This window comes from Oncorhynchus gorbuscha, linkage group LG10 (assembly GCF_021184085.1).
Source record: "Oncorhynchus gorbuscha isolate QuinsamMale2020 ecotype Even-year linkage group LG10, OgorEven_v1.0, whole genome shotgun sequence".
Taxonomy (NCBI): Eukaryota; Metazoa; Chordata; class Actinopteri; order Salmoniformes; family Salmonidae; genus Oncorhynchus; species Oncorhynchus gorbuscha.
In genome coordinates, this window is record NC_060182.1 from 42,580,917 (window position 1) to 42,607,888 (window position 26,972).

Consider the following 26,972-nt stretch of genomic DNA (forward strand, 5'->3'; position numbering starts at 1 on the left):
CAAAATCGTAACGTGTTTAATTCTTGAAGCAGTAAAACGGGTTTCCAGATCAGGGCAGCACACACAGGGTTCACTGGTTGAGAAATAAAAAAGTGCAAGGAAAAATGTTTGAGAAGATCAAAAAGAAGAGGATATGCAAGTCCAAAAAGAAGACAACAGTAAGAAAGAATGTAGCTCTTGTTTAGTTTATGAGTCAGATGATTCATTAAACCAGAAACATACATGCAAAACAGACATTCATGTAACATTTAAAAAATGACTCTTCCCTTTCATGCACCTCTTCCTTCTCCATATGCCAGGGGTCTCCAACCTTTTCTGGCATGAGAGCTACTGTTAAATCATGTGAGCTACTCACAATTGCTTTCCTAGCTTTGAAACATGCACTCCTTGTATTTTCCCAAATTCTGTTCTCTCAGTTTTATTTTTTTGTGGTTTGGGATTTATTTTTATTTAACTCAGAATTACAATTATTCATAGAGAAACAATGCAATTTTATGTTCTGAATCAATGTCAATGCTTAAATCACACCAGAATACCATCTTTCGGCCTGGAAAAAAAAACAATTCTGATTTGAGTGTAATACCACTTTAAATGCACATTTTGCGAGAGGAACTTGCTGGTTTAGCAATGTTTTTGCAACTGCATATGTCATACCAGTTTGCAAAACAAACGCCCACCCAATTGATACAAATAATCATGATATAATTCTCCCAGATAAACCTGGTTTTCAGTTGACATTAAAATGATTAGGTTTGGGGTTATGTCTGTCTACCGAGAAGACAATTGTTATTTCCGCTAACTGTTATACGAAGTGAATGATAGGCAAACGCGCACACCACACAGACATACAGGGGCAATATTGCGGGAAATATATTGACAGATATTGTTACGTTTGGGTTTTAAGCCAGTTGTGACTAACTATGGGTAATGTCAATGTGGATTTGATAGTAGCCGGGAGCTTGGTGTGTGTGATACTTGACAGTCTGCAGAGTGCTCATTCTCAGCCCGAATCCAACCGCGATCGGCCCAGTCTTTTAGTCCTACATAATAATAAAACGCTTGATTGTATTTAAAGGCATTAATTACTCGTTTGCTGTCTAATGGCATGAATTATTGATTGATTATATTTTAGTAGGCTAAATTAAGACATAACGTGCGCTGACAGGTAGATGAATTGATTATAAAAGGCTACTACGAGGTGGATCGAGCAAAAATAATACATAATTTAGGCTATTGCTTGCTAAATGTTTCTGATCAGTGATGGATGAGCTAACAAATAAATGAACCACCACCTCCACTTGCCCAGCCAGAGATCATTTAAGCAATATACAGACATAAATTCAGTGAAACAAAACCATATTGATTTATCAGTCAAGTCACAGGCATTAGGTCGGGTGTATCACAGGCTACTACGGAGTGAAGAGCAAAATACACTTCTTAGGCCACATAACATGCTTGCAAAATGTTCTAATCAGCGAATATGAGCAAACTAGAATAAAGATTATCACTCACCTCAATTTAACTAACATTTTCCCAGTCTAATTGTTACCAAATATCCAAAATATTTGGATATCCAATCTGACATTGATTTAGCAAGAGGAGTCCCCCCACACTTGTCGCAAAAAGAGCGCAATGGAGCAGTCACAATCAAAACAGTGATGAAATGAACCCACAAGACTGACTTTAAACAATTTGGGAAGTGCATGTATTTTTCATAACTATTTGGTGGGCTGCTCCAATTGACCTGTTGGAGAACCCTGATATAGACATACATCAGAGGCGGCTGGTGGGAGGAGCTATAGGAGGATTCCTCAATGTAGTGGCTGGAATGGAATAAAGGGAATGGAGTCAAAAATGTGGTTTCCATATATTTGTGTTTGATGTTCCATTTATTCCATTCCAGCGATTACAATGAGCCCATCCTCCTATAGCTCCACCCACCAGCCCTCCACTGACATACATGTAACACAGACCAATTACTCTTCCTCCTCGTGTTTCGTGGGAGGACATGCCTTATTCATCAGTGGCGCTGGCATCGACACCCTCTTCTTGATAACATGCTCCATGTGGGCATGCTCAGATGTGTCCAGGCTGATGTTGTATTTAGCAAGGATCTTCATGATTGGCCTCAGTTTCAGCCACCACGATGTTTTGGGGATGCGGTGCCTGGACAGGACAGCAGAGGGGGGTAGAGAAGCATTAATAGGAATGTTAGGGATATTTTGGCCCTGTCCAGGAACAACCACTAGCCCTTACCTCTAGACACTTGTGGAGATCTGAAAGGATTGGATAGCAATATGGTGATAACAGGTGCTAGGGTTCATTTCTGGACAAGGCCAATATAAAAAGTGGTCCTTTGTAGCTCAGTTGGTACGGTATGGCGCTTGTAATGACACAGTAGTGGGTTCAATTCCCAGGACCACCCATATGTAAAATGGATGCACACATGACTAAGTCATTTAGGATAAAAGTGTCTGCTAAATGGCAAATATTATATTATTATAGAATAATCAGCAACTGCCACTTTCAAGTTAAGCGTCATAGATTTTATTTTTGAAAATATGTATGATTTAAAGGATCTTACACAAAGTCTGTCTGTTCCTTCAGCTCAGCAAGAGGCTGGAACGTCAGTGCTCTCTTCTTCATGCCCAGCACACAGGCAGAGTCTGGGGTGTTAGCGAAGATACGACCTGGAGAAAAGGAGAAGAAGATTAACTGTCACAGAGACAGAGATTTAAAAACAAGTATATGAATTTGTGAGGTATAGGCAGGGGTTATCTCACATGGACAAACGCACGTAACAGAGGATGGTATCGTAGCATCTGTCTGTCAGATTTTCTACATCACTGATCATTTGGACAAATTACGATTTCACAGGCTTTCAAATTTTGGAAGAGGGGACATTTGGCCCATAGACTTGCCCGAATTATGCAGCGAGAGGGGGGTGGAGCTACCATCGTGCTTCAGCTCCTCATTCTAGTATATTTTCTAAGATGTCTGCCCCCAGAACTTAATCAAGCATCTGACGCAATTATGCAAGATTTTAGTTCTGTGCTTCCGAGATTAAACCGAGGGATACAACAGACACAAAATGTACTATCAATGGGCACATTTATTTTTTACATCCTATCTTCTACGTATGTGTACATTACAATTACCATTAAGACACATGGTCTAATTGGAGACATCCCACAGCCTGTCTGTCTTACCGTGTCTATAGACCTCCTTGAGTTTCTCTGTTATCCACAAAACAGCCTTGGAACCCATCTTGGTGCCAAAGTTCCGGTCGAAAGGTGTTGGGGTGCCGCCCTGGGGAGAGGGAAGGTTGTATTACTGCATCTGAAGTCGACGTGCTGTATTTTCTGGAAAAGCTATAATATTAGGGACACTCTTCTACTACTTCTAATAGGGTGCCATTTGGGGATGCGGCCTTGTCACTGTTAACAGACCTGTTGCATGTGTCCCAGAACGTTCTTGCGGCAGTCAAAGATGCCCTTGCCCTCCTCAGAATAGAGGGCGAAGATAAAGTCTGTGGTGTAGTTGGCATTGCAGTTCTCATTCCTGACACACAGAGGGATCATCAAAAGGTGTACAGATGCCGTTCTTAACATGAATGTAATGTGTATATACACTGTTGAAGTGGCATGGCAGTTTGTTTTTTTGGGAAAGGTACAAGCATGGGTAGATAATGAAATGAATGAGGGAATGCTTGAATGAACCCCACCTGAGAATCAAACCTCTCTTCACGTCTGTCTTCATCTTCTGCACGAGATGCTCTACGTTCATCTGTAAACCAGAGCCCGTCGGTCAGCACACCTTTGTACCATGTAAACTATATAGAGGCCAGTTTGTACCATGTAAACTATATAGAGGCCAGTTTGTACCATGTGAACTATATAGAGGCCAGTTTGTACCATGTACACTATATAGAGGCCAGTTTGTACCATGTAAACTATATAGAGGCCAGTTTGTACCATGTAAACTATATAGAGGCCAGTTTGTACCATGTAAACTATATAGAGGCCAGTTTGTACCATGCATACTTTTATGTAGAGGAGAAACTTAAGCCTAGTCCTGGACTAGAAAGTATGTTCAATGAAGATTCTCCACGGACAGCGCCTCTCCAGGAATAGTGTTCATGTCTAAGCTTAATCTGTGTCCGGGAAACTGGCCCAAAGATTTTCACAAGCTGACAGACTGGTGTAGTCTATGTATGTGTCTAAAGCTCTCCATGTCATGATAGATAGATAGAGATAGAGAGAGATAGAGAGAGAGATAGAGAGAGAGGGAGATAGATAGAGATAGAGATAGAGAGAGAGATAGAGATAGAGATAGAGATAGAGATAGAGATAGAGATAGAGATAGAGATAGAGATAGAGATAGAGAGAGAGAGAGAGAGAGAGAGAGAGAGAGAGAGAGAGAAAAACTGCAAGAAAGTGTGTATCCTGCCTCAGCTCACCTCCAGGTCTCTAATACCAAATTTGTCCTCATAGATGTATGCAGCATCAGCCCCAGCAGCCAGACCTGCCATGGTAGCCAGGTAACCACAGTACCCTCCTGCGGTCTCAATGATGAACACGCGACGCTTGGTGCCTGCTGCTGACTGCTTGATCCTGTCACAGGTCTGAGGGGACAGGGAATAGAGGTGAGACGGGTTAAGAAGGGGAGACTGACAGTTTTACAGCATCAGAGTATGTGAGCTGAGCGGCGCGAGGAGTGGAGCTTGCCCAATTTGTCACTGGAGCGTGGAGCCTTCTCGCCCGCTCAAATTTCGCTCCAAGTAGCGCTCACTTAACAAGCTCAGGGTATGCCCGTGCCAGCATTAATTAGTAGTCTACTTGTGTGCTGCTATAGCCCCTTGCTTTATCTACTGTCATGGAGTTCGCTAAATATTTTCATAAAGAAACTGATAGAACACAGGTGCTAAATCAAGGTGACTTACAAAGATGAGGACCAAGAGCAAGAGAGGGAGTGTGGTGATGTAGAATCCACAACTAAAGAATCATAGTGGAATCTGAAAAGACATGTATACTGAAAACATGATGGTGTACTTACTACGTGCACATGCTAAAAGAAAGGAACGAGGCCGATAGAGGTGGTCATTGTAGCAAAGTATTTCTAAACAAAAAATCAGATCTCTTAAACGTTTCGGTCATTTTTGTTCTATTTTCTATACAATAGGCCATAATAGATTTTGTCCCAATAGGCCTGGCATATTCCTACGTTCAATGAGCTTTCCGTTTTGATCGGGTTATTTTCTACCTATAGAAAAATAAAAAATTAACTCTGCATCTCTGCCTAGCCTGGCAAGAGTGGCCAAGAGGGTGTTTATCATCCCCAGTGGCGCTACAAGTGTTGAGAGGATACTCTCCCATCGCATGTGACTGAAGTCACAGACTAAAAATGAATTCAAAAGGCAATAATAAGTCATTTTTCATTTCATTTGTATTGAATTCTGAGTAAGTCACAGCCTATATGCATAATTTATAGACTATAATGATTTAATACAACGAAATGTTGTTTAAATGCTGTGCACTTTATGTCCCTACCAGCCTACAGTTGCACTCGCAAATGCTTCACAATGTTTTTCTTTGTAAGCTAGAGCCTTGAAATAATTGAAATACTATAGCCTAAATAATTCATTTTCGTTCCTTCTTAGGCTCCCTGTCTGGCTCCTGACCTATATAGACTGTTTATATGCGGTTAATATGACATGTAGCCTATTTGAAATGGAGCGCAGGAGCTGATGAGCGGGATTTCCAACCACTCAATGCTCACATTCAGAATATGGAGATTATGGTTTGGAGTAGACCATGTGCCCTAACTGTTATTGAGCTAGGCCATTAACATCTTTGTTTTAATGGGACAATTTCAGGGACAGCAGCACCTCCCTGTTCCAGTTTAAAATGTTTTCACCCTACTGAACATGATCCAGGTGTTGGTGTTACTTATGGTGATGGTGTGTTAATGTATTACGGTACTGACCACAGTTATGGTGTTGATATGTTACATTTCTGATCACGATGATGAAGTATTACAGTACTGACCGAGGCGATGGTGTTGATGTATTACGGTACAGACCGAGGCGATGGTGTTGATGTATTACGGTACAGACCGAGGCGATGGTGTTGATGTATTACAGTACTGACCGAGGCAATGGTGTTGATGTATTACGGTACAGACCGAGGCGATGGTGTTGATGTATTACGGTACTGACCAAGGCGATGGTGTTGATGTATTACAGTACTGACCGAGGCGATGGTGTTGATGTATTACGGTACTGACCGAGGCGACGGTGTTGATGTATTACGGTACTGACCGAGGCGGTGGTGTTGATGTATTACGGTACTGACCGAGGCGATGGTGTTGATGTATTACAGTACTGACCGAGGCGATGGTGTTGGAGCGAGTGGTCGCATCGGCACTTCGCTCCCGCGGGTAGTATAACTTTTTAATTACATTTCATTATATTTCATTATAGCACAACGGTTTGATTTGTCTAATCTTAGCAATTTCTTCTCAGCTAGCTACATAGCCGTCTTTGTATCAAAGATAATTGCGTAATTATCGTATTTCGCCGTCCTAACGTAGTCTTCACTAGCCAGCTAGCTAACGTCCACTGATTAGCTGCACTGGGAAAACTATTACACTCAACTGAACGACTTGATTAGTGTAGTGTTAGCTAGCTACATAGCTGTCTTTGCTGTCTTCGTATCTTCGTATCCAAGATAATTGTGTTGTTTAGGTTTAGAGTGTGTAGTCTTAGAGTGATTATCTTAATTTACCGAGGTTAGCTAGCCAGCTATTTGTCGTCATTAACGTAGGAGACACTGCTAGATAGCCAACGCTAGCCAACGTCTTCTGAATAGAACTCAACAACCCGGTCGCATTCACAGGTAGTATCACATTTTCACTTCATTTCATTACAGTACAACGGTTTGATTTGTTTGATCGTAGCTAGCTACATAGCTAGCTACATAGCCGTCTTTGTATCAAAGATAATTGTGTAGTCTAGAGCGATTTTCTAGGTTAGCTAGCCAGCTATTGTCGTTCTTTTAACGCAACGTAACGTAAACAACACTGCTAGCTAGCCAGCTAGCCCCCGAATAGCAACACTGCAGAAACTATTACACTCAACGGAACGACTTGATTAGTGTAGTGTCAACAACGCACCCACTGCCAGCTAGCCTACTTCAGCAGTACTGTATCATTTTAATCATTTTAGTCAATAAGATTCTTGCTACGTAGCTTAACTTTCTGAACATTCGAGACGTGTAGTCCACTTGTCATTCCAATCTCCTTTGCATTAGCGTAGCCTCTTCTGTAGCCTGTCAACTATGTGTCTTTTTATCCCTGTTCTCTCCTCTCTGCACAGACCATACAAACGCTCCACACCGCGTGGCCGCGGCCACCCTACTCTGGTGGTCCCAGCGCACGACCCACGTGGAGTTCCAGGTCTCCGGTAGCCTCTGGAACTGCCAATCTGCGGTCAACAAGGCAGAGTTCATCTCAGCCTATGCCTCCCTCCAGTCCCTCGACTTCTTGGCACTGACGGAAACATGGATCACCACAGACAACACTGCTACTCCTACTGCTCTCTCTTCGTCCGCCCACGTGTTCTCGCACACCCCGAGAGCTTCTGGTCAGCGGGGTGGTGGCACTGGGATCCTCATCTCTCCCAAGTGGTCATTCTCTCTTTCTCCCCTTACCCATCTGTCTATCGCCTCCTTTGAATTCCATGCTGTCACAGTTACCAGCCCTTTCAAGCTTAACATCCTTATCATTTATCGCCCTCCAGGTTCCTCGGAGAGTTCATCAATGAGCTTGATGCCTTGATAAGCTCCTTTCCTGAGGACGGCTCACCTCTCACAGTTCTGGGCGACTTTAACCTCCCCACGTCTACCTTTGACTCTTTCCTCTCTGCCTCCTTCTTTCCACTCCTCTCCTCTTTTGACCTCACCCTCTCACCTTCCTCCCCTACTCACAAGGCAGGCAATACGCTCGACCTCATCTTTACTAGATGCTGTTCTTCCACTAACCTCATTGCAACTCCCCTCCAAGTCTTCGACCACTACCTTGTATCCTTTTCCCTCTCGCTCTCATCCAACACCTCCCACACTGCCCCTACTCGGATGGTATCGCGCCGTCCCAACCTTCGCTCTCTCTCCCCCGCTACTCTCTCCTCTTCCATCCTATCATCTCTTCCCTCCGCTCAAACCTTCTCCAACCTATCTCCTGATTCTGCCTCCTCAACCCTCCTCTCCTCCCTCTCTGCATCCTTTGACTCTCTATGTCCCCTATCCTCCAGGCCGGCTCGGTCCTCCCCTCCCGCTCCGTGGCTCGATGACTCATTGCGAGCTCACAGAACAGGGCTCCGGGCAGCCGAGCGGAAATGGAGGAAAACTCGCCTCCCTGCGGACCTGGCATCCTTTCACTCAATCCTCTCTACATTTTCCTCCTCTGTCTCTGCTGCTAAAGCCACTTTCTACCACGCTAAATTCCAAGCATCTGCCTCTAACCCTAGGAAGCTCTTTGCCACCTTCTCCTCCCTCCTGAATCCTCCCCCCCCTCCTCCCTCTCTGCAGATGACTTCGTCAACCATTTTGAAAAGAAGGTCGACGACATCCGATCCTCGTTTGCTAAGTCAAACGACACCGCTGGTTCTGCTCACACTGCCCTACCCTGTGCTCTGACCTCTTTCTCCCCTCTCTCTCCAGATGAAATCTCGCGTCTTGTGACGGCCGGCCGCCCAACAACCTGCCCGCTTGACCCTATCCCCTCCTCTCTTCTCCAGACCATTTCCGGAGACCTTCTCCCTTACCTCACCTCGCTCATCAACTCATCCCTGACCGCTGGCTACGTCCCTTCAGTCTTCAAGAGAGCGAGAGTTGCACCCCTTCTGAAAAAACCTACACTCGATCCCTCCGATGTCAACAATTACAGACCAGTATCCCTTCTTTCTTTTCTCTCCAAAACTCTTGAACGTGCCGTCCTTGGCCAGCTCTCCCGCTATCTCTCTCTGAATGACCTTCTTGATCCAAATCAGTCAGGTTTCAAGACTAGTCATTCAACTGAGACTGCTCTCCTCTGTATCACGGAGGCGCTCCGCACTGCTAAAGCTAACTCTCTCTCCTCTGCTCTCATCCTTCTAGATCTATCGGCTGCCTTCGATACTGTGAACCATCAGATCCTCCTCTCCACCCTCTCCGAGTTGGGCATCTCCGGCGCGGCCCAGGCTTGGATTGCGTCCTACCTGACAGGCCGCTCCTACCAGGTGGCGAGAATCTGTCTCCTCACCACGCGCTCTCACCACTGGTGTCCCCCAGGGCTCTGTTCTTGGCCCTCTCCTATTCTCGCTATACACCAAGTCACTTGGCTCTGTCATAACCTCACATGGTCTCTCCTATCATTGCTATGCAGACGACACACAATTAATCTTCTCCTTTCCCCCTTCTGACGACCAGGTGGCGAATCGCATCTCTGCATGTCTGGCAGACATATCAGTGTGGATGACGGATCACCACCTCAAGCTGAACCTTGGCAAGACGGAGCTGCTCTTCCTCCCGGGGAAGGACTGCCCGTTCCATGATCTCGCCATCACGGTTGACAACTCCATTGTGTCCGCCTCCCAGAGCGCCAAGAACCTTGGCGTGATCCTGGACAACACCCTGTCGTTCTCAACCAACATCAAGGCGGTGGCCCGTTCCTGTAGGTTCATGCTCTACAACATCCGCAGAGTACGACCCTGCCTCACACAGGAAGCGGCGCAGGTCCTAATCCAGGCACTTGTCATCTCTCGTCTGGATTACTGCAACTCGCTGTTGGCTGGGCTCCCTGCCTGTGCCATTAAACCCCTTCAACTCATCCAGAACGCCGCAGCCCGTCTGGTGTTCAACCTTCCCAAGTTCTCTCACGTCACCCCGCTCCTCCGTTCTCTCCACTGGCTTCCAGTTGAAGCTCGCATCCGCTACAAGACCATGGTGCTTGCCTACGGAGCTGTGAGGGGAACGGCACCTCAGTACCTCCAGGCTCTGATCAGGCCCTACACCCAAACAAGGGCACTGCGTTCATCCACCTCTGGCCTGCTCGCCTCCCTACCACTGAGGAAGTACAGCTCCCGCTCAGCCCAGTCAAAACGGTTCGCTGCGCTGGCCCCCCAATGGTGGAACAACCTCCCTCACGACGCCAGGACAGCGGAGTCAATCACCACCTTCCGGAGACACCTGAAACCCCACCTCTTTAAGGAATACCTAGGATAGGATAAGTAAACCCTCTCACCCCCCCCCTTTAAGATTTAGATGCACTATTGTAAAGTGACTGTTCCACTGGATGTCATAAGGTGAATGCACCAATTTGTAAGTCGCTCTGGATAAGAGCGTCTGCTAAATGACTTAAATGTAATGTAAATGTAAATGATGTATTACAGTACTGACCGAGGCGATGGTGTTGATGTATTACAGTACTGACCGAGGCGATGGTGTTGATGTATTACAGTACTGACCAAGGCGACGGTGTTGATGTATTAAAGTACTGACCGAGGCGATGGTGTTGATGTATTACAGTACTGACCGAGGCGACGATGTTGATGTATTACAGTACTGACCGAGGCGACGGTGTTGATGTATTACAGTACTGACCGAGGCGACGGTGTTGATGTATTACAGTACTGACCGAGGCGACGGTGTTGATGTATTACAGTACTGACCGAGGCAACGGTGTTGATGTATTACAGTACTGACCGAGGCGATGGTGTTGATGTATTACAGTACTGACCGAGGCGACGGTGTTGATGTATTACAGTACTGACCAAGGCGATGGTGTTGATGTATTACAGTACTGACCGAGGCGATGGCGTTGATGTATTACGGTACTGACCGAGGTGATGGTGTTGAGGGCTGTGTCAGCTCCGATACTGAAGTCTGAGCCGGGGACGTTGTTGGAGACAGTGGCGGGGATGACCACCATGGGAATGCACAGCTCTTCATACTTATCTCTGCCCTGCACCAGCTCCAGACCACCCATATACGCCTGGGAGAGGGGACAGGAGGAGAGAGGAGAGGAAAAAGGGGAGGGAAAAGGGGAGGGAAGGAGATGCGAGAAGAGGGAGAAGAGCAGCAGGGGTTATACTACTGAGGTACTGGGCTTATGTGTCTTTTGTAGTTACATGTGAGATCCCACATAGACATTACATTTACATTTGAGTCATTCATCAAATGATCTTATCCATGATGACTTACCTACTTTTAGAACATTGACATAAGACAGCCACACATTAAAGAAGACATGCATGTGATGAGATAGTCTTCTGACTCTTACCTCAAACCCTCCAATAATCACCAGAGAGTGGATATTGAACTTAGCGATAGTCAAGCTGATTTCCTCAATGTACTCAGAAGGAAGGACTCTTCAAATAAAGGACGATTTAGTTAGTAGTGTGAAATATCAGCGATTTACCGTATCACTGCCCCAAAAATGATTTTACATGTCAAAATGAGTTTTGTGTGCCCCTCAGTTCCACTCCTGCTGACAACACAAACTATTGCACTGTATTCATCCTGCATCCCAATAATCATTCTGAGTAGTACCTCTTGGTGCCCAACTCAGAGCCCCCCTTTCCAGTCCAGCCTGACACTCCAGTCCAGGTGATAGGCTCAATCTGTGGAAGACAACAAAGTCAAGGGGTCAAGGGAGTGACGTTTCCAGATTCACTGGACAAGAGTTACTGTACCAGGCAGAGGAGGCTGCTGGGAGGAGATATAGGAGGATGGGCTCATTATAATGACCAGAATGGAATACATGGAACGGAGTCAAACATGTGGTTTCCATATGTTTGATACTGTCCTCCTATAGCTCCTCCTACCAGCCTCTTCTGGTACCAGGCCACACTTATTGTATATTTAGATTAGAGATGACCTGGATCTGTACACACAAAGCATCCAGGAGTGTTGATCTAGGATCAGTTGAGCCTTTTAGATGTTGCATGGACAAAAGGGACCTGCTCCTAGGTCAGCACTCCTACTCTGAGACGCTTTATGAATATGGGCCCTGATAAAAAGAGGAGTTTTGGCTGAGAGGAATGGGCTCTGCCTAGTACGCAATGTGTAGTGCGTAGGGTGTACATACCTTTCCTTGAGCGAGACCCTCGAACCCATCATGAACGGCCAACATGTTGTGTCCCTGAATGATGCCGATCCTCACTGCAGAACGCACAGCAGCATTCATACCAGCACATGGAGCACCAATGTTTACTATAGCCACGTTAATGTTGCTCTGAAGAGGAGGAGAGGAGAGGTGACAAGAAGAGAATGGTGACACATTGCTGTCAGTGCTAGAGTCGTGACTAATTTAACTAAACTCATTGTTGTTGTTCCCCACCTTGGTATCTGGAGGGTTGATGTGGGCCAGCATCTTGTATGTGTTCCAGTTGTTTTCAAAGCTCCTGGACACGGCCAACAAAACAGTGATGTGTTTGTTAGTAGACTGCGATAAAGTTCATATGTGACATCCGAGTGAGTAGTTTCAGTAATAGTGAAGCCATTGTAAGAGTGGTAAAAGTAGGCTAGTGTTCTTACTTTCCTCTGAGCTTGATCGCATCCTCCCATCTCTTCTCAGCCATGGCAGTAGTCACATCCTTAGTCTGGGGGGGGGATCATTGATGCAAATTTACATAGAAGTTGAATCATCTGCCATCTCAGTCCATGTCATTGTTTTTCTCTGCCATATAATAATCAAAACCCTTTAGTAGTCAATTAAATTCTTGTTGAAATGACAGCAAAAGTGCTCAGATCTATGATGAACCCATTTGAATGGCACACATACAACAGTTGATGTGGCTTAGTGACTGATACTGACCACTTGGACACACTCCATGAGGGGCAGCCTGACGGCCTGGTTACCGGACAGACTGACCACACAGGCCGGGGTCTCTGGAGTGGCCTCCAACAGGGCCATCACAGCCTCCACACCCATCCTGCTGCCCTAGGGGAGAACACACACCAGGGTTAGACACACACATCACGGTCAAACACAATCACGACACACCGTAGCTAGATACACCACACCAACAGAGCCAGGACCACCTCCACACCCATCCTGCTGCCATGGGGAGGAGGGAGAACACACACGCATCACACATTTAGACATGCTCGTACGCACAGAGACAGAGACAGAGAGAGAGAGACCTACCAGGATTCTGTCGAAGGCTGAGGGAGTGCCGCCTCTCTGCACGTGTCCCAGGACAGTGGTACGGGTGTCAAAGCCCAAATTCTTCTCCACCAGCTACAAATGTAAGAAGCACACACAAAGAGCTGTTAACAACCGTCAGTTTAACCGTATTCAAACATGACAATGCAGTAGAATCTTAGCACTTTAACTCTGAGGTATTATTTGGGAAATCGGTCCTATTGTGGGCTAAAATATGCTGACACATTGTTCTGTCAGTTTTATAGTCTTTTAAGTAATATTTTGTGTGTTAATTGTGTAGCCGTTGTCCCCCCTTGGTATCTGGAGGGTTGTTGTGGGCTAGCATCTTGTGTGTCTTCCAGTTGTTTTCAAAGCCATCTTTTTGTGTGTTGCCTTCTTGATGCTGGAGTGTTTAGGGACATATTCAACCTCTCCCTATCCCAGACTTTTGTCCCCACTTGCTTCAAGATATCCACCATTGTTCCTGTACGCTATCGCCGTTGCACAGCACACTGCCCTATCCCACCTGGACAAAAGGGATACCTATGTGAGAATGCTGTTCATCGACAACAGCGCTGCCTTCAACACCATAGTGCCCTCCAAGCTCATCACTATGCTCAGGGCCCTGGGTCTGAACTCTGCCCTGTGCAACAGGGTCCTAGACTTCCTGACGTACCGACCCCAGGTGGTGAGGTTAGGCAATACCTATGCCACGCTGATCCTCAACACAGGGGCCCAACAGAGGTGTGTGCTCAGACCCCTCCTATACTCCCTGTTCACCCATGACTGCATGGCTTCGCACGACTCTAACTCAATCATCAAATTTGCTGACGACATTAGTGGTAGGCCTGATTACCAACAACAACGAGACAGCCTACAGGGGAGGAGGTTAGAGCCCTGGCGGTGTGGTACCAGGAAAAGCCATCCACATCAACAGGGAGCAGTAGAGAGGGTCAAAAGCTTCAAGTTTCTTGGCGTGCACATCACTGAGGACCTGAAAACTTTTCGTTGTTGCAGAAATTGACCCACTACGCTGTTTATTTTCTGCATCTATGTAAAAATTGTAATAAAAAAATATTGTTTTATGGTTAGGAATGTTTCTTAACGTTAAGGCTCCCAATTTCAATCAAACGTTTTAACAGTCACACACCTAGCCCTTCACAAACTTTGACAGATGCACCATTGACAGCATTCTGCCGGGCTGCAACACCGCCCTGTTACGGCAACTGCACCACCTTCAACCGCATGGCTCTCTAGAGGGTGGTGTGGTCAGCCTAATACATCACCGGGGGCATGCTGCCTGCCCAAGAAGATCATTAAGGACCTCAGCCACTGAAGCCACGGTATGTTCACTCTGCTACCACCTAGCAGACAGAGACGGTACAGGTGCATCAGAGCCGGGACGAGAGACCAAGAAACTGCTTCTATACCAGGCCATCAGACTGTTGAACAGCCATCACTAACTGGCTACCTGCCAGACACTCAGCCCTGCACCGTGAGACTAATGCCTCATGTATAGAGTCAGTGAACGCTGGTCACCTCATATTCAGTTTATATACTGTTGTTTACTCACTGTGTATGTACAGTGCATTCAGAAAGTATTCAAACCCCTTAACTTTTTCCAAATTTGTTACATTACAGCCTTACTCTAAAATGGATGAAATAAAATAAAATTCATAATCAATCTACACACAACACTCCCCAAAGATGAAAACAGATTTGACATTTTAGCTAAATGTATTAAAAATAAAAAACAGAAATACCTTATTTAGATGAGTTTTCAGACCCTTTGCTATGTGACTCAAAATTTAGCTCAGGTGCATCCAGTTTCCATTGATCATCCTTGAGATGTTTCTACTTGATTGGAGTCCACGTGTGGTAAATTCAGTTGATTGGACATGATTTGGAAAGGCACACCAATTTATAAAAGGTCCCATAGTTGATAGGACATGTCAGAGCAAAAACCAAGCCACGAGGTCAAATGAATTGCCTGTAGAGCTCCGAGACAGGATTGTGTCGTGGCACAGATCTGAGGAAGGGTACCAAAACATTTCTGCAGTATTGAAAGGTCCCAAGAACACAGTGGCCTCCATCATTCTTAAATGGAAGAGGTTTGGAATCCCCAAGACTGGTCGCCTGGCCAAACTGAGCAATCGAGGGAGAAGAGCATTGGTCAGAGAGGTAATCAAGAACTCGGTCACTATGTCCGAGCTCCAGAGTTCCTCTGTGGAGATGGGAGAACCTTCCAGAAGGACAACCATCTCTGCAGCATTCCACCAGTGGTACAGTGGACAGACGGAAGCCACTCCTCAGTAAAAGGCACATGACAGCCCGCTTGGAAGTTTGTCATGCACCTAAAGGACTTTCAGACCATGATAAACAAGATTCTCTGGTCTAATGAAACCAAGATTGAACTCTTTGGCCTGAATGCCAAGCGTCACATCTGGAGGGAACCTGGCACCATCCCTACGGTGAAGCATGGTGGTGGCAGCTTTATGCTGTGGGGATGTTTTTCAGCGGCAGCGACTGGGAGACTAGTCAGATTCGAGGGAAAGATGAACCGAGCAAACTACAGAGAGATCCCTGATAAAAACCTGCTCCAGAGTGCTCAGGACCTCAGACTGGGGAGAAGGTTAATCTTCCAACAGGACAACAACCTTGAGCACACAGCAAAGACAACACAGGAGTGGCTTCAGGACAAGTCTCTAAATGTCATTGAGTGGCCCAGCCAGAGCCCAGACTTGAACCTGATCGAACATCTCTGGAGTGTCATGACTCTCCTGGTCGAGGATCCAAGGCCTCAGATCAGCTTGGCAAATGAACGACAGAGAGATGGGGGGCTTGGCCAGTTTTATCACACTTTCACACCCTGTAGTGAATCAAGTTATAGTTCTGGCTTTCTAGTAGCAAGATTGGAATTACTTTGTTAGAGAGAAGATTTTGTAACGTAACAAAATGTTGAAAAAGTGAAGGGGTCTGATACAAATCAAATGTATTTATAAAGCCCTTCTTACATCAACTGATATCTCAAAGTGCTGTACAGAAACCCAGCCTAAAACCCCAAACAGCAAGCAATGCAGGTGTAGAAGCAGGGTGGTTAGGAAAAACTCCCTAGAAAGGCCAAAACATAGGAAGAAACCTAGAGAGGAACCAGGCTATGAGGGGTGGCCAGTCTTCTTCTGGCTGTGCCGGGTGGAGATTATAATAGAACATGGCCAAGATGTTCAAATGTTCATAGATGACCAGCAGGGTCAAATAATTGTCGATAGTGCAACAGGTCAGCACCTCAGGAGTAAATGTCAGTTGGCTTTTCATAGCCGATCATTCAGAGTATCTCTACCGCTCCTTCTGTCTCTAGAGAGTTGAGAACAGCAGGTCTGGGACAGGTAGCACGTCCGGTGAACTGGTCAGGGTTCCATAGCCGCAGGCAGAACAGTTGAAACGGGAGCAGCAGCAACTGTTCTCATCCTAATACTATATGTACCATTTCCTTTTCCAAATGATATACTGTCTGTACACATCACATATTTATATTCTGGATTCTCACACATGCTCACTCTAATATATCTCCGTGGATTGTTACAGTGGGGCAAAAAAGTATTTAGTCAGCCACCAATTGTGCAAGTTCTCCCACTTAAAAAGATGAGGCCTGTAATTTTCATCATAGGTACACTTCAACTATGACAGACAAAATGAGGGGATAAAATCCAGAAAATCCCATTGTAGGATTTTTAATGAACTAATTTGCAAATTATGGTGGAAAATAAGTATTTGGTCACCTTCAAACAAGCACGATTCCTGGCTCTCACAGACCTGTAACTTCTTCTTTAAGAGGCTCTTCTGTCCTCCACTCGTTACCTGTATTAATGGCACCTGTTTGAACTTGTTATCAGTATAAAAGACACCTGCCACAACCTCAAACAGTCACACTCCAAACTCCACTATGGCCAAGACCAAAGAGCTGTCAAAGGACACCAGAAACAAAATTGTAGACCTGCACGAGGCTGGGAATACTGAATCTGCAATAGGTAAGCAGCTTGGTTTGAAGAAATCAACTGTGGGAGCAATTATTAGCAAATGGAAGACATACAAGACCACTGATAATCTCCCTTGATCTGGGGCTCCATGCAAAATCTCACCCTGTGGGGACAAAATGATCACAAGAACGGTGAGCAAAAATCCCAGAACCACACGGGGGGACCTAGTGAACGACCTGCAGAGAGCTGGGACCAAAGTAACAAAGCCTACCATCAGTAACACACTACGCCGCCAGGGACTCAAATCCTGCAGTGCCAGACATGTCCCCCTGCTTAAGCCAGTACATGTCCAGGCCCGTCTGAAGTTTGCTAGAGAGCATTTGGATGATCCAGAAGAAGATTGGGAGAATGTCATATGGTCAGACGAAACCAAAATAGAACTTTTTGGTAAAAACTCAACTCGTCGTGTTTGGATGACAAAGAATGCTGAGTTGCATCCAAAGAACACCCTACCTACTGTGAAGCATGGGGATGGAAACATCATGCTTTGGGGCTGTTTTTCTGCAAAGGGACCAGGACGACTGATCCGTGTAAAGTAAAGAATGAATGGGGCCATGTATCGTGAGATTTTGAGTGAAAACCTCCTTCCATCAGCAAGGGCATTGAAGATGAAACGTGGCTGGGTCTTTCAGCATGACAATGATCCCAAACACACCGCCCCGGCAACGAAGGAGTGGCTTCGTAAGAAGCATTTCAAGGTCCTGGAGTGGCCTAGCCAGTCTCCAGATCTCAACTCCATAGAAAATCTTTGGAGGGAGTTGAAAGTCCATGTTGCCCAGCAACAACCCAAAAACATCACTGCTCTAGAGGAGATCTACATGGAGGAATGGGCCAAAATACCAGCAACAGTGTGTGAAAACCTTGTGAAGACTTACAGAAAACGTTTGACCTCTGTCATCGCCAACAAAGGGTATATAACAAAGTTTTGAGATAAACTTTTGTTATTGACCAAATACTTATTTTCCACCATAATTTGCAAATGAATTCATTAAAAATCCTATAATGTGTTTTTCTGGATTTTTTTCTCATTTTGTCTGTCATAGTTGAAGTGTACCTATGCTGAAAATTACAGGCCTCTCTCATATTTTTAAGTGGGAGAGCTTGCACAATTGGTGGCTGACTAAATACTTTTTTGCGGGAATTGTATTGTATTTGCGAGACATTCTACTGCACTTTTGGAGCTAGTAACATAAGCATTTCTCTGCAGCTGTTAAAAACACCTGATAATCTGTGTACGTGACCAATTAACTTTGATTTGAATCCCCAAGACTGGTCGCCGGTTGGTGGATGGAGCAACACTAAAAGAGGTCCTAAAATAATAACAAGCAAACAAACTCATTTCAACCGCGAGATACAGTAATATGAGGGAGAGCTTGCCTTCTTGATGTCTTCAGAGCTAATGGGGTTTCCAGCTCTGTCCATAGCTCCCTCAGCCACAATAATCACATTCAGACGAGATCCTCTGGCTCGTTGCTGTCAGAGACCAAAGACACAAGATGTCAGCCTGATGATTAGGTACCAACGATGGAAACCGATGAGTGGGATTAAAAATTCTGTTGTAATGTGGTGTGTTTAAAAAGTAATTCAATATGGATAAAGGAATCGTTCAGGTCTGAAGTCAGTCTGTCTGTGCATGTAAACCTACATCAGCCAGTCTTCTGCACAGATGCCCCTCCCATCCCTCATCTGGGGGCATCTCTGGGATGAACACCCAGTCAGCACCGCAGGCCAGAGCAGTCACCAGGGCCAGGTAGCCACAGTGTCTACCCATCACCTCCAGGATGAAGGTCCTCTGGTGACTGAGGAGAACAACAGAATAAACATCTTTGTTATAAACCAGGTTCTGAGGAGAAAACTGAAACAGGGTGTGTGAGCGACATAGTGCTGAGTTATTAACCAAAATGTATTTTTTGTTGTTGTTAGTAAACAAAGACATAAAAATACACGTTTTTGAACAGCTACTCATTCAAAAGGTTTTTCTTTATTTTTTACTATTTTCTACATTGGAGAATAATAGTGAAGACGTCAAAACTAAAGAAATAATACATATTGAATCATGTAGTCCATATGATGGCAAGAACAGCTCAAATAAGCAAAGATAAATGACAGTCCATCATAACTTTAAGACATGAAGGTCAGTCAATACGGAAAACTTCAAGAACTTTGAACGTTTTTTCAATTGCAGTCGCATAAACCATCAAGAGCTATGATGAAACTGTCTCTCAAGAGGACCGCCACAGGAATGGAAGACCCAGAGTTAGCTCTGCTGCAGAGAATAAGTTCATTACAGTTACCAGCCTCAGAAATTGCAGCCCAAATAAATGTTTCACAGAGTTCAAGTAACAGACACACATCTCCACATCAACTGTTCAGAGGTGACTGTGTGAAACAGGCCTTCATGGTCAAATTCCTGCAAAGAAACCACTACTAATGGACACCAATAAGAAGAAGAGACTTGCTTGGGCCAATAAACACGAGCAATGGACATTTGTCATTTATTTAGAATTCAAGGCACACTTAACCAGCATGGCAACCACTGCATTCTGCAGCGATATGCAATCCCATCTGATTTGCGCTTAGTGGGACTATGATTTGTTTTTCAACAGGACAATGACCCAACACACACCTCCAGGCTGTGTAAGGGCTATTTGACCAAGGAGAGTGATGGAGTGCTGCATCAGATGATCTGATCTCCACAATCACCAGACCTCAAACAAATTGAGATGGTTTGGGATGAGTTGGACCGCAGAGTGAAGGAAAAGCAGCCAACAAGTGCTCAGCATATGTGGGAGCTCCTTCAAGACAGGTGAAGCTGGTTGATAGAATGCCAAGAGTGTGCAAAGCTGTCATCAAGGCAAAGGGTGGCTATTTGAAGAACATCAAATATAAAATATGCTTTGTTTAACACTTTTTTGGTTACTGTGTTATTTCATAGTTTTGATGTCTTCACTATTATTCTACAATTTAGAAAATAAAGAAAAACCTGAGTAGTTGTTCTAAAACTTTTGACCTGTAGTGTAAGTTCAAGTATTTGAATTCAGTTTCGTTCTGGGTTTTTTTTGTGAGCCCAACAGTGTCATTTGCTCTAGAGAGAAATCAAATCATTCACGAAAGAAATCAAGTCAAGAACTATGTGAGATGCTGGGCTGAAAGGAGTTGTAGTTTTCATTAAGCAAATATTCAACCTAGTTCAGTGCAGAAACATGGTAATTAACTACCATGACCATAATCCATGGCCCCTGTTCTTTCCGGGCTGGAACAGAGACGGATACACTCTTATGCCTGCTAAATTGGGTTAGATACACACAGACCGCATGAGAGAGGAATGTACACAACAGAACAATGAGAGGGATAGAAGCAGTTCGTGAAAGTATGCCTTGGCTGATCTACTTTGAATAACAGGTCAAACGATTTAGTCAGACAGCTCTGCAGCATAAATAGGATGACTAACAGTACAGAGATAACGTTAGATGTCTGGCTGGCTGGCTGCTACTGCCTTAGCAGAGATGAGATGATGACTAACAGTACAGAGATAACGTTAGATGGATGTCTGGCTGGCTGGCTGCTACTGCCTCAGCAGAGATGAGATGATGACTAACAGTACAGAGATAACGTTAGATGGATGTCTGGCTGGCTGCTACTGCCTCAGCAGAGATGAGATGATGACTAACAGTACAGAGATAACGTTAGATGGATGTCTGGCTGGCTGGCTGCTACTGCCTTAGCAGAGATGAGATGATGACTAACAGTACAGAGATAACGTTAGATGGATGTCTGACTGGCTGGCTGCTACTGCCTTAACAGAAATGAGATGATGACTAACAGTACAGAGATAACGTTAGATGGATGTCTGGCTGGCTGGCTGCTACTGCCTTAACAGAAATGAGATGATGACTAACAGTACAGAGATAACGTTAGATGGATGTCTGGCTGGCTGGCTGCTACTGCCTTAACAGAAATGAGATGATGACTAACAGTACAGAGATAACGTTAGATGGATGTCTGGCTGGCTGGCTGCTACTGCCTTAACAGAAATGAGATGATGACTAACAGTACAGAGATAACGTTAGATGGATGTCTGGCTGGCTGGCTGCTACTGCCTCAGCAGAGATTAGATGATGACTAACAGTACAGAGATAACGTTAGATGGATGTCTGGCTGGCTGGCTGCTACTGCCTTAGCAGAGATGAGATGATGACTATAAGGAATACAAAAAATTAAGTCATCAAATAAAAAAAGTTATATACAAAACTGAAATATTTCATTATTTCATAGTAATTTCCTCTTTTTCTATTGATTTATACCCAATGCACCTGACAGAGACAATGGAATATTTTCTGTTTTAGCAATTGAAAAAGATCTAAAATCATTTTGTCATTGTTTCATAATGCATTTAGTGTTTGAAAAAAATGATTGCAACGGAAATCAAAAACCATGAGTATTTTGTAAAATAATCCAACTGAAACCGAACCAACCTTTAAAAGCACTAATCGCTCAGCACTAGATTGCGCATGCGTGTGTGTCAGGCTGCCGTTTATGGAGTGTGTCCAAGTTGTTACTTCCAGTAATTAAGCCCATCAACTGTGTGTGTGTCTGCTTGTGTTGTGTGCGCACAGTTGCACATTTGCGTGACAGTGATGACCTCTCCTCACCTCTGTGCAGTAGTGGTGATGGCATCCACCACCTCTATGATGCGGTGCAGAGCAGAGTCAGTCCCGATGGTCATGTCCGTCCCACAGAAGTCATTGTCGATAGAACCCACCATGCCTACGATGTTCAGGTGGCACGATTTCCGGGCCTCGTCATCTGTAATTTTACCTGGAGACCAAGCATGGTAACAAAGTAGTCAGTCCTACACTGTCAGTCAAACACAGCAGCCGTTTCACCAATGTAACCAGACCTGGGCTTAAATAGTATTCAGTTGAAGTCAGAAGTTTACCTACACCACACCAAATACATTTAAACTCAGTTTTTCACAATTCCTGACATTTAATCCAAGTACTAATTCCCTGTCTAAGGTCAGTTAGGATCACCACTTTATTTTGAGAATGTGAAATGTCAGAATAATAGTAGAGATAATTATTTATTTCAGCTTTTATGTCTTTCATCACATTCCCAGTGGGTCAGAAGTTTACATGCACTCAATCAGTATTTGGTAGCATTGCCTTTAAATTGTTTAACTTGGGTCAAACATTTTGGGTAGCCTCCCACAAGCTTCTCACAATAAGTTGGGTGAATTTTGGCCCATTCCTCCTGACAAAGCTGGTGTAACTGAGTCAGGTTTGTAAGGCCTCCTTGCTCGCACATGCTTTTTCAGTTCTGCCCACACATTTTCTACAGGTTTGAGGTCAGAGCTTTGTGATGGCCACTCCAATACCTTGACTTTGTTGTCCTTAAGCCATTTTGCCACAACTTTGGAAGTATGCTTGACTGATGTCTTGAGATGTTGCTTCAATATATCCACATAATTTTCCCACCTCATGATGCCATCTATTTTGTGAAGTGCACCAGTCCCTCCTGCAGCAAAGCACCACCACAACATGATGCTGCCACCCCCGTGCCTCACGGTTGGGATGGTGTTTTTTGGCTTGCAAGCCTCCCCCCTTTTCCTCCAAACATAACAATGGTCATTATGGCCAAACAGTTCTAGAGGACATTTCTCCAAAAAGTATGATCTTTGTCCCCATGTGCAGTTGCAAACTGTAGTCTGGATTTTTTTATGGCGGTTTTAGAGCAGTTCATACTTGTGTACTATTGTTTGTACATATGAACGTGGTACCTTCAGGTGTTTGGAAATTGCTCCCAAGGATGAACCAGACTTATGGAGGTCTACAATTTATTTTCTGAGGTCTTGGCTGATTTCTTTTGATTTTCCCATGATGTCAAGCAAAGATGAGTTTGAAGGTAGGCCTTGAAATACATCCACAGATACACCTTCAATTGACTCAAATTATATAAATTAGCCTATCAGAAGCTTCTAAAGCCATGACATAATTTTCTGGAATTTTCCAAACTGTTTAAAAGCACAGTCAACTTAGTGTATGTAAACTTTTGACCCACTGGAATTGTGATACAGTGAATTATAAGTTAAATAATCTGTCTGTAAACAATTAAATGCACAAATAGATGTCTGCCAAAACTATAAACAATTGACTCCAACCTAAGTGTATGTAAACTTTTGAAAATGATACAGTGAATTATAAGTTAAATAATATGTCTGTAAACAATTGCTGTAAAAATTACTTGTGTCATGCACAAAGTAGATGTCCTAACCGACTTGCCAAAACTATAGTTTGTTAACAAAAATTTGGGGAGTGGTTGAAAAACGAGTTTTAATGACTCCAACCTAAGCGTATGTAAACTTCCGACTTCAACTCTATGTTTTCTTTCAAATACTTTCATTGTGCTTGATTGAGTTTTCCTGGCACCATGGAACCAATGAAATAGCCTAAAAAGTGCAAACTTGCCAATTTGGCCCTCCAGGCAGACTCAATGAAACGCTCAAAGAATTATGGAAGAAAACAAATATTATTTGAACCCATGTCTGGAATACACTAAATGTTCTTAGGGCTTTCCTATGGTTCCCGGGGTTCGGGGGCTCAGTCTTACCGGCTTTGACCAGGTCGACCAGCAGAGTGGCCCACTCCTTCCTGAACTGGTTAGCTCCAGTCAAGCTACCGTCACCCCCAATCACACACAGGTTGGTGATGCCCAGCTTGACCAGGTTCAGGGCAGCCTTCATGCGGCCCTCCCTGGCTCTGAAGTCCATGCAGCGGGCACTGCCGATGACTGTGCCACCCTGGTAGAGAGAGACTCATAGAATTATAAGAAATAATGGACAAAGTTGTGGACTGCAATTTGGTGGAGCCTGTTAAAAATCATTGAAGACCCAGATGGCCGAAACAACAGTGTTTTTAAACTTTTCTAAATGTGATCTTTAGTGATGCATGTGAATCTTGCATCTTGTCTGCAGCTCAACTCTAGGTCGGTTTGAGCACTGAGAATATGTCAGGCCATCATGAAAGAGAGGCAGCTCTGTAATCACACCCTGCTGGGATCTTTCCATGGTGTCTGGCCACATTCAAACTCAACTTAAACACCCTGTGTACGTGGAGGTCAGCGTGTATTACTGGAGCCGACCCCTGCTCTCCCTTAGTTACAGTAGGCATTGTCTATCCATCTATGAACACATTTGGTTGTGTGTTTGTATCGGTCTCTAATATTAAAATAAACCAGTACTCTTGGTTTCTTGTCATTCATTTACTGTAATACCCTCTCTAGACAATAACAGCTTATGACAGTTGTGTACTGTATTGGCATCAGTGCTTGTGAGTGTGTGATAACATGACTCACCAGTTGCAGCATCATGGACACACTCTCCCAGGTGGCCAGTTTGATGTTGTCTCCTCCATCCACCAGACCCTGGTAACCCTGCACACATCATCAAAACAAATACAAACTCCATTATCATCTGAAATGGGAGACAACACCATGCTATTGCAGCCACACAACTTCTTTCTCAATGTGGGTTGTGATAGAATCCATTTTGGGGGGGTATTTCTTAAAACTTCAGTCAGATAAATCACAATGGTAATCAGGATCAAATGGATAGTAAGAGGCCTCTATGGGTGATGATATAGACAACACATTATCGAGTGAATAAACTTGGATAACAGAACTGTGATTCTACTGTATGACTTTACCTCATGAACAAAGTAGACCTTGGCTCCGGTGTAGATACCAACTCTGACTGTGGCCCTCACAGCCGCGTTCATACCTGATAGTCACAGAGAGACAGACAAACATGGGTTTACAGGATTGACTGAAGGCGTATACATGCGTATAACAAGTTATAAAGTGCACTGCACAATAACGAGCTGCTCGTCAAAGCCAAACTGCGACATACACAGGACCACATCTCACAGTGGCAGTACAGTAGTTATGGCGTAAAACATATTTAATGTGTATCAAGTCCCTTGACATTTGTGTTTTGTGCTCAAGAGTATTTTGGCTACAACATCCGCGTGACACTTCCAAAATGGCTCAAACTTATTTTCAGAATTGGAATAGAGAGGTGTCGTGTCTGTAAACAGATCTGTAGACTGTACTCTATCTTCTCTCCATGTTCAGAACACTAAAGGCCAAGATGTGCGGGTGCGTGTTGTGATTGGTTGGTTGGTAGACAAGCATGGTACGGGACCGTCTCTTGTTACAGTAGAGCAGCTGAGAGAAGAGCGTGGCCATATCCTTCATACCGTGACGTTCCACAAAAAAAGGTCAGAGGGTCTAAAATTAACACCAAATTAGAGGGGGAGACGGACGGGGAATAGGCGGGAGATAAGTGGCTTAGAGAAAAGGTTATGGGACACATTTGGAATCATATATCTAGCAATGGTTTTCATTTTTTATTTTTTATTGAACCTTTATTTAACGAGGCAAGTCAGTTAAAGAACAAATGCTTATTTACAATGATGAAACAGCTAGACAAACATCAGCCATAATAATAATGTTTAATAGCCACTACACCCTAGACCTTGCCGCACTGGCAATGTCTCTTGCAACAACTTAGTAGAGTCCAAATAAATATAATGTAATGGTATTTACTGGTGGGCCAGCTAAGGTATTATGTGAATTTAAAGTATAAACACAGTCAGTACTACTGAAATGTAGTTATATGACATTGCCAGTAAACTACAGTCTCATTTTACTCTACTTTTATTTGTCTCTCAACAATCATGGAGTAGTACACAAATTTGAAGGATAAGTTATGCAACTTGAAGATAAGAAGTGTACTCTGCTAGGGAAAGATGCAGGTCAACAATGTTTGTGTAGATATTGCCAATTTGAGATCCTGGTCAAGTTGGGAAGTTAAGTTATCTGTATCGGGTGTCAGCCTAAAAAGTCCCTTGGCTCTAAGGGTTCAGGAAAGCTATCACGCTGTACTCATCACGTTGTCCTCACTACCCTGCCAACCACAGTAAAGATAAACCTAAAAGCTAAAGACATTCATCAACTCCTGACACCTGGCCTCTGGGACTAAGTGATCATGAAGACACATAATTCCAGAATCTAACTGGCATAAGTGATCGCTCAGTTACCCAAATATTTTTTGGCTGCTTTTAGCTTGCTTTGGATGTTCTTCAGAGATAACTCCAGCCCTAACTCAATAATTCAACTCGGGGTGTTGAGTTAATATAAACTGTGATGATTTGATTTCACCTACAGAGCTGGAGGTCCTCACAGTCAAACCCAGACTATTGCAGTACTAACACTGACACACACAAAAACCTCCACACACAGTTACAGGCACACAAAACAGTTACAGGCACACACACACTGCCTCTCTGACGTCACACACACTTCTTACCTTGGGCATCACCACCAGATGTCAGCACGGCTATAGACCGGCCGATGCCCATCTTGGTTGGATCCATGCTTGTATGTGACATGGTGTCCACGGAGCTCCACACCAACTAGGTGGTGGCACTAAGGAAGGAAAGGAAAAGGATAGATTGGCTGCTACCCTGTTTCTCAAGAGAGAATGGTAAGGTCACTGGCTTTATAAGGACACTGCCCCATAGCCCTGCCCCCGAATCTCTCTCAAACACGTGCACACACAGCCTTGTTTAACTGACCACACAATTCAGTCCCATTCAAAATCCTACTTTCCCTCACACCTAACCTATTCCTAACCCTAGCTCCTATAACCCTAACTTTTACCCTCTATAAATAACATTTGACCTTGCGAGGACT

General features: G+C 44.4%; 1 protein-coding gene across 2 annotated transcripts; it reads right to left on the bottom strand.

The window, feature by feature from the left end:
• On the bottom strand, positions 1-26,762 carry pfkma (phosphofructokinase, muscle a). Of its 2 annotated transcripts, XM_046366189.1 has the most exons (22): positions 26,587-26,762; positions 24,923-24,996; positions 24,573-24,650; positions 23,829-24,018; positions 21,872-22,037; positions 18,865-19,018; positions 18,597-18,692; positions 13,186-13,278; positions 12,853-12,978; positions 12,573-12,637; positions 12,376-12,439; positions 12,124-12,270; positions 11,586-11,656; positions 11,317-11,404; positions 10,876-11,028; positions 4,460-4,624; positions 3,725-3,786; positions 3,450-3,561; positions 3,210-3,309; positions 2,585-2,690; positions 2,013-2,166; positions 1-73 (listed from the first exon to the last, which is right to left on the bottom strand). In XM_046366189.1, the coding sequence occupies exons 1-22, from the start codon at positions 26,666-26,668 to the stop codon at positions 71-73; spliced, it is 2,349 nt and encodes a 782-aa protein (XP_046222145.1). In that variant the 5' UTR covers positions 26,669-26,762; the 3' UTR covers positions 1-70. The 2 variants fall into 2 exon arrangements, with proteins under 2 accessions (XP_046222145.1, XP_046222144.1); XM_046366188.1 differs by having other exon boundaries at positions 1-2,166; positions 26,587-26,761.
• Positions 26,763-26,972: the final 210 nt, after the last annotated feature.